Genomic DNA, 8,561 nt, shown 5'->3' with positions numbered 1-8,561 from the left:
GTTAGCAGCAGCTCATCAGAGCAGCGGTCTTTAAAAGGATTGAGGAGACTCTATATGGAGGCAAACAGGTAGCTTTTGGCTGGGTATCTGGGAGCAGACACAGACCACAGGGCAGCTGCAGAGACAGTGCTGCCAAGCTCTGCTACATGTGCACCTCTCATCCACTCCTCCTAACTCAGAGCCATCCTGCTGGCCTTGGCCTCATTAAAACCATGCTGGTAGAGTCACGCTCTCATTTGGAGGGTGATCGTTCCCTCCTGCTATCAGACTGCTGAGATTGGCTTCATTACAGGATAATTTTGGAGAACTGCTTCTTTTATGAAAGCATAACCTGTAGCAGTCCTTTCTCTCTTGGCTGTTCTCAGCCTTGCTGCCCCGAGGAAAGGAAAATAAACAAACAAACCAAAACACCAGAACCCAATAACGGTGTTTCTCTCTTTTACCTAAAGTAGAAAAAGGCCTTCCCTTTCCCATTTATCCATGGAAAATAGCCAGGAATATAACCCACTAGCCATGTTACCATGAAGAAAATGAGAGAGTTGAATGAAATGGTCTGAAGACACAGACCCTGCTGCCTGCTCTGCTACATCCTCCCCGGGGAGAAGAAATGTGCAGGGTGCAGGAGTGTTTTTGAAGGACAGCACAAACCATTTAAACTACTGCTGCATGTCCTATCAAGAAGGCTTTTTTTAATAACTACAGTTACCTTTGGATTTAAGAGCTGTGGTTGATTTAAGGATCTCCATCCATCTTGTGCGTGACCTTCCTCCCCACATCAGCACCAAGTCTTATGCTGTGCTTCCCGTCGGTCACAGAGCTCCAGCTGTCTGCAAGCAGACAGGCTCCTGCGATCCCAAAATCCTGTCTCTGATTCCTCCCCCCTTTTCTTATCACCCCCTTCCAAAGGAAATGAAGTATTTGGCCACCACCACCGTTTGCATTGCAGGCATCTGAATAAATTAGTCATATTTGTTGCTCACCACCACTGTAGCGTGACTGAGGCACAATAGAAAAATATATTCTTAGCTGCATAAAACCCAGCCAGCACACCAGTGGAGTAAAACTTATTTTTATACCACGACTTCCAGTTTCTCCCTATCTTCCCACTATCCCCTCTCCCTTACTGCAGAACCGTGGCCCAGGACTGGTTCAGCTGCAGACAAGAAGCTGTACTGGCAAAAAGTCAGTTGTCTCCAGGAGGCTTCGGAAAGCTGCCCTCTGGACTTGTGCTTAGAGGAACAAGTGTTTTCCTGCTGGCTTTGGTTAAAGGGATTCCTTATGGATCCCATTGCTGTGTGCAAGGGGAATGTGCACTGTATACTCATTTATTAGTGCAGACATGTTCCTGAGCATCTCATGGAATGTGTCCACTGTCTTCTTGTAAACGTCCCTGTGTAGCACAAAGGGACGGAAAAGGTTGAGGGGCTCAGCCCTCTGGAATATGGTGGGGAAGCCCAGCTCTGCTGGTACCTTCCCATTGCCAATAAAGAAGTGGTAGAGCTTCTTCTCATGCAAACATTTCTCCAGGAATTTCAGCATGTCCTGTAGACGGGCCTCCAACTTCTCTGGGGCCCAGTCATGACTAGGACGTGCCTGCAGGAGATGCAGCATCACTGTCTTCAGGTGGTAGTTGGTGAGCCCACTTGGACCTGAGAGGCTGCACTGCTTCCCATGGAGGAAGGAGAGGATCTGAAGGCAGCTGACATGGCAGGCGTTAGCAGGCATCATTTTGGAGACCAGCTGGATGAACCTCCTCTCATATACTGCGAAGGTAAGAAACCAGTGAGTGCTGGAGGGGAGGTCTGCTGCAAGGCCACTCCGAGGGAAATGAGAGATGAAGTAAACATCAGAGTTCTCGTACTGCACCACAGGGGTGAGGTTGAAGGCAATAGATTTCCCTGACCTAAATTTTATCTTCAGGGCTCCTGGTGAGTCCAGGAGGCTGAAGGAAAGGTCGAATTCGTACTTGTGGGAGATTCTGTTCCAGGCCTTGGTGATGGCAATCTGGAACCACTTCATGACTTGGTCGGCATCCAGATATTGAGTATTTTTGAAGCACAGGAGGTCTTCCATCTCACTGCTGGGCTTGGTAGTATTGGCTTGGCTATGGAGGAGACACAGCATATCTTCCCCTAGTTTAGTCTTGTCACAGATGCAACCTGTCACATCCTCATCTACCCTGCATACCTTGATAGTGCCATAACCTTGTTCATCTGGGGGAAAAGAGTCGCCAGAACACCAGGTCTGGGACCAAAAACAGTATGGCTCTGGAGGGGCAAAAGGCACTATCAGATCACAAACAAAAGGTTTACGCACTCTCCAATTCTCATACATGCTCCCCACACCCATGCAGTCCTCCACTTCCATGTCAGCATCCCGGTTACAAACACTCCTCAAGGCCTCCAGCAGGTCATCTGCAAAGCCTTCCACCATCTCGCGCATCCTGGCCATGTCTCCGGTGGTACCCAGGATGCGTTTCTCATAGAAGCTGGCCAAGACAGCCTTGTCAGGGAAGGCCACTCCTTTAAATGCTTTCCCCAGGACAGCCATGTCATCCTCTTCTCCTCCTGTGTCCTGCCAATTCCCTTCCTGGAAATCCTACCGCAGGGAATTAAGCCATTTCTAACTAACAGCAGGAAGATGACCATGGAAAGAGCAGTCCACATATCCCATCGGACCTTTTCCTCTTTGCTTTCCTCCACTACCTCTGCAGGCTTTTCCAGAGCCTTCTGTGTGGCTTCCTGGTCTGCAATTTCCTGCTCCAAGCGCAACTGCTCCAGCCGAAGGCTCTCCTCCCGCTCCTTCATCTTCTGGATGATTTCTTCTGCATTCTCGGGGACAGTGCCATTCTCTTTAGGGAAGAGGAGCGGGTGGTTGACAATAGCTGTAATCACCACTAGGCACACCCGGAAGATTCCCACGGGCATGGCAGTTCCTTCCCTGGAAGAGAAAGAAAGGCAGAATGACCCACAATTCAGAGTATATTCCCTCAAGAAGAAAAAGGAAAGAAACTCCCCAGTTGAATAAAGCTTTGGCATCCTTTCTAGCCCTGAAAAAACTGCTTGAGTCTGGAAGCCCCTAAGCACATGCCTGTTCCTGCAAGTTATCAACCAATCTTCCCAGAGAGTTTATCAGCAGATAGTGAGGATGAAAGTGTCCTCTTATCAAATTAACTTTGAACAGAACTGTGAAGGCGCTTGCTCTGTCAACCTACTGCGATGCTGTTGGGGCAGTGTGGGAGGGCATGTCCTTCCTCTCTCTTTTAAAATTCTCAGGACAGAAAGGGAAAGAAGGAGGCAGGACCTCCCTGGATGTAAAAAAGCAGGGCTAGAGATGCCCACTGCTTTCCCTCAACATGAGGCTAATGTTGCAGACATGGGGATGGCATAGGCAGAGCTGTCCTGGCCTCTTTCCATGTTAAGCTCGTCTGGGGACCCACGCAGCCTGCTTGGATCCAGGCAATCTTTGCTGCCGGTGCTGGTTATGTGCACCTGGGTGGGAGCAAGCCTGCATGGTTTTGTGCTTCTAAGCAGGCACTACGGGCGGAGCTCTTCCTGCCTTTCAGTACCATCAGGATCAGGCTGTGGCAAACCCTCCCGGCCCCCAGGACGCCTCATGACGGTGGGCCCTGGAAAAAGGGCAGGGGCAGAAAGATTACTAAACTGGAAAGGGTTTCCTTCAGCCCAGTGGTTTCAAAAGCACCGGCTTGTTTATTTTTGGTGCTTACTTCACTGTTAATCTGTGGAAGACACTAAGTAACATGGTAAACACCATGGCTTTGATGTAAGCCATCTTCCCCAAGCACCCCCTTAACAGCTGGGCTTGCAGCCAGCTCACCCCTGCTTGAAGTGACCTCAGCGTGGCTGCGAGAACACACCCCGGGCCTTGTGGTCACTGTGCTTGCCACAGGTAGCCGTGTGCCAGCAACAGTCCCACATGTCAGTCCTCGCACGGGCCCTTGGCATGACCAAAACTGCCATGGTGTTCTGGAGTTGCTTCGTGTGGTTACTGCCTCTGCTGCTCGGACCTCACACCTCATAAAGCTTTCCGTGCCATTGGGCACGTGATGAAATAATTTAATTCCTAGCTTTCTGGGACATGGTCCTATTGCTGGGACATCCGCCTGGCCCTGAAGAGGCCTCCCAGAGGTCCGGGCCAGAGAGTGCTCAGGATAAAACCCGGGCTGTGTCCTCCCAGGTGGCATTTCTGTTTCTGGAGGGCTAGCATCGCTATCAAGATCCCAAGTGCCTGCTCGGGGCAGGACAATTTGAGGTTGTCACCCACTGCTGAGACGTGGCAAGCTCTCCTGTCCCTCTTCCTAGCAACATTACCCCTCAGTCCTAGCACAGGGAGATCAGAAGGACAAGATGGACAAGCATGGGTCTTTATTCTTCCAGCTGGGACATTTTAACGCAGCCCCTGTACTACCTCAAAAGTGTGTTTGAGAGAAAAGGGGTTCTGTTACAGAAATAAAGTTGATTGTCCTGGTTTTGCTGGGACAGAATCATAAAATCAGTTTTCTGTTCAGGAAAGCTGCATTTCTAAGATGACTGCAGCACCCATTACTGGTTGATAACTTGAGAATGAAGTTGGTAAGACACTTTCTCCCATAAACTGGGAATTCTGCTGGGAACAGCTCTCTCTCTCAATGGCTGCCACCCCTGGAGGGTCTCACCTGTCACCTGGCTTCTGATGCCCACCGTCCCTTCACTGGAGCTGTGCTGCTCGCAGGGTTTGCCAACCAACGTTTGCTGCTGGGAGCACGCAGCTCATGACCACTATATGGGCTGAGTATAACTGTGTACTTTATATTGCTTTATTATTAAAATTATTTTTATTGTTTTATTAAATCTGTTTCTATCTCAACCTATTTCAACCCACAAGTTTCCTCTCCTTCCCCAATTTCCCTTTCTCAGCTGGGAGGGGGTTTTCGGGTGATAGAGCAGCTGCTAGCATTTAGGCTGGTGGTGAGCTAAACCAAGACATCTATCCATAAAATACCTAATCAATTGAACCAGAAAGAGTAATTTTATTCCTAACAAGCCAATTGATCCTGCTGTGGGAATAAGGCTGTTTCACAGAGAGCCAAGAGACGGTGAGGCACTGTGTGTGGACCGGGAGCTGAGGGCTGTAAGTTTTTCCCCCTGCAATAGCTCCTTCCTGGCCTGAACACACCATGTTTTGGCATCACAGCAACCCTGCTGTCCCAGCCCCGGGGCAAGATGGAGAACATCTCTGGCAATCATCTCATTTATGCCTCCACAGGGCATGCAATAAAGAGAGATGCATCCCAGTGGGCCATGTTATCATTACTACACAACAAACTGTTGGCTTTTGGTTGCAGGAACCTAGATTTCCCCAATGTGAGCACTTACTGTACATGGGAACGGTATCTTTCGGCATGCAATTATCTTTGCTTACAAGAGGGCTGGGACTGGAATAACAAGGGAAGGGAACAGGATTGAGATGCATTGTCCAAGCAGCAAGAAAATTCACACGGTACTCAGGATAACACTAAGAACCCCTCCCTGCATAGCATTTACTAACTACCCTTTTTTTAGATCCCATGTATATGCATAGATGCATGCCCTTACACAGACATTGCTCTGGAGATGATAGTTTGCTGGCCTTTCTCGTCCTTTTCACATTTACATTAACTCTTTAATTCATCAGGCAATGAATTAAAGCTGAATTAATGCCCAAAGCTGGGTATTCCAGTTATTCTGTAAGCTCCATGCCTGGCCACATTTTAAAAATAAACTGGGGTCGCCCTGTATTGCAAAGGGCTTTATCGGTTTGCTGGGGCAGGGCAGGAAGCGCTGGCGAGTTCCTTTCCTTAGTGCTACGCTCTTGTGGACCACGTGTGCTTTCCAAGCTTAAAAATAACATGGCCAAGGGCCAGGTGCCTCCATTGCAGTCTTGACCAGCATGACGTTGCTGCTCTGCTCCGCTAGACCTCTGTCCCTGTGGATGGGATGTTTTAGTGTTACTGGATTACTTCTTAGATGCATAAGGCTGAAAGAAGTCAGCTTCCTTAAGATCTTCTTGTACTCTTCAAGACTATTCCATGCCCAGCTGCCCATGGGCACACCGCTTCCAGAGGTTACCCACCCCAAAGCTCTGCTAGCAGAAGGGGTTAGGCCAGACATCCCCAAATCCACCACTGGCCAACTGAGCTGAATTCATTCTGAGTCACACTGATGGTCTAGGCTACCCCAGCTGATTTTGCAGGAGTAGGTTAGGAAGCACACAGACAGCATTTTCCCCCAGCAAACTCTACAGGCATCAACCTCTGGAAGAGAGTCAGGATGAAAACTGGAAGCAACACCACCTTCAGGTGACATGAATTTGCAGGAGGCATGTCTGTTTTCAGCCTGAACAGAGGACGTTTTCCTGGTCAAAACTGCCCTTTTGCTACTGTAGCTATTCACACCAGAAAATGAAGCCAAACTTTAACTCCAATTAAGGCTTAAGGTTAATCGTGCTCAGTGACCAAGGTCAGTGGAGCCTGGCCTTGACAGCAGCAGGGGAAGTAGCAGAGCATTCCCACATCTCATCAAACACAGCTTTCCTGGCTAATATGGAAAAGCTAAATAATACAGGTGAAACCAGCAGCACTGCTGCTAGGGCGGTCCAGCCTTCCCCATAAAACAAAGGCCACTCTTTTCCCTTGCTTTTAACTTCAGCCCAAGCAATTTAAGTCTGATAAAAATATTTATGCCTGCTCTGGCTGAGACAGCTTTTGTGTGGGGAAGAGAGAGAGAGTCCAAACGTTTCCAAGCTGAAGGCTAAGAAAGAGAAACATCATTGTTTCATCTATGCATCCAATTTAGCAAAATTTCAAGCATGAAGGAAACAAAACATTAATGAGTTTTTAAACAGCAAGTTCCCAAAGTGATCTTCAACCTTTTCCAAATTTCTGGCCCTGCCATTTTTTTCCCATTTAAAACACAATGTCCAGGGTTGGTAGCAGGCTTACATCTAACTACCTTCTCTGGCAGCCCTCTGAGGGCTCCAAAGACCCCCCTGAGGGCGGGCACTGCGGTCCTCGCCGCGTCGCAGGCCGGCCATGTCCGTGAGCAGCCGAGCCTGCCCACGCCCTGCTCCCCGGGCTGGGCACTCCGGGGTGAGAGGGCGGGGACCCCACGTCTGTGCTCCCATGGGCACAAAGCGGGGAAAGGAGCAGTGGGGCTGAGGAAGGCCTCTCAGGGAAGGGAGGAGGGCCGGGAGCAAGGAGGCACACGGAGCCCCAGTGTCTCCATGCAAAGCTCCATCTCTGCTTGCTGCCCAGTACACGATGCTGCTTGTTCAAACCTGCCTCTGGCACCAGAATTTGTTTCCTTCTGGGCTTTTCTGTGGCACTCACTGCTTCAGTGACGGGCTGCTTCACCGATTTTAAGGTTAACAACCGCGATGAACAGCGCTGGGAAGTGAGGGGGCAGGCACTGTCCCACTCTCCAGCTGGGGAGCAAGGTCTGAGAGATAAAAGCAGCTGGTAGCTCTGCTGCACAAATAGAAACACCGGCCAGCTGCCTGCTGCAGCACTTGGTATGTTCAAAGGCTTCACCAAGAGCACCTGCAGTCCTCCACCCTCAGCTTCTGGGCGAGTTAGGCTTCATCCTTTCAAGCCTGGAGCAGCCTCTCCAGCTGGAGGATCCTGATCAGCCCCACCACAGGTCCTGGATGACGATGACGCTGGGAGCCAAAAGAGGGGAAAGGGGAAAGATGACACTGCTATCATGCAGTTCAGGTTAGTGCCATGAAGCCACACGCAGCAGGAGGCCAGGGCTCACGTTAAGTTGATCTGAAAGCCCTTCGCTGCGCAATTCAGTAATGTTTGGTTCCCCCGCTGGCCTGGAGCGCAGTTACAGGCAGCGTGTTGCAAGGAAAGGGAAGCAGCACGCGAAGCTCACAGGCATGTAAAGCCTTCACACAGCCAGGCAGCGGCTTGCCTAAGGTCAAGTGATGGCTGGAGAGCACCATCTGCATGGGGTCTTTGAGAGCTGGCTGAAATCCTCTTGCATACACATCATAAAAACCTAGGGGTGAGTATGCCCAGAGGCGCTTGCCCCAAAACTGCCACTGGAGAAGACTCTCTGCAACATTTGGGCAGTGCCAGCCATGCCAAAGGCTGGAGAGGAAATGGGCTGGGACTCTGAAAATGGTCCCTCACATGAGACCTGATTCGCCAGCCATGCTCAGCCCCTTGGCATTGGAGCAAAGGCAGAGTTGCAGCTCCTCACCAGCACAAATGTAGCCCCATAAGCTGAAAAACTGGTGCTGAGCTCTGCAAACCAGCACATGCTGTGCCTGCATCTCTGCCATAACTGTCTCTGCATCACCTGTGCTACCTGGGTCTCAAGTAGCCTTGAAGGAAAATCATCTGCAGAGACTATTGCAAGACAATATAAAAATAGCCATCACACTGTTTCCTGACTGTAGTCACCCCTGAAGATGAATAGTGCTTGCAGTGCATGCTAGTGCAAGCAGTTTTGCTTAGTGGTGCTTTATATGGCATGGGGCCAGAGCTCGGTTCTACCTTCAGCTTCTGCCTTGAAGAC

At 50.0% G+C, this 8,561-nt stretch overlaps 1 protein-coding gene across 1 annotated transcript; it reads right to left on the bottom strand.

Annotated features, from left to right (window-relative positions):
• Positions 1 to 1,263: 1,263 nt before the first annotated feature.
• Positions 1,264 to 2,927, bottom strand: LOC104614006 (inositol 1,4,5-trisphosphate receptor-interacting protein-like). The gene is given in 2 exon segments (XM_010288672.1): positions 1,264 to 2,622; positions 2,625 to 2,927. Coding segments are annotated over 2 exon segments (1,662 nt in total).
• Positions 2,928 to 8,561: the final 5,634 nt, after the last annotated feature.

This window comes from Phaethon lepturus, unplaced genomic scaffold (assembly GCF_000687285.1).
Source record: "Phaethon lepturus isolate BGI_N335 unplaced genomic scaffold, ASM68728v1 scaffold19546, whole genome shotgun sequence".
NCBI classification, from domain to species: domain Eukaryota; kingdom Metazoa; phylum Chordata; class Aves; order Phaethontiformes; family Phaethontidae; genus Phaethon; species Phaethon lepturus.
Note: the sequence above shows the minus strand (reverse complement) of the source record. Positions and strands in the feature narration are given on the sequence as shown.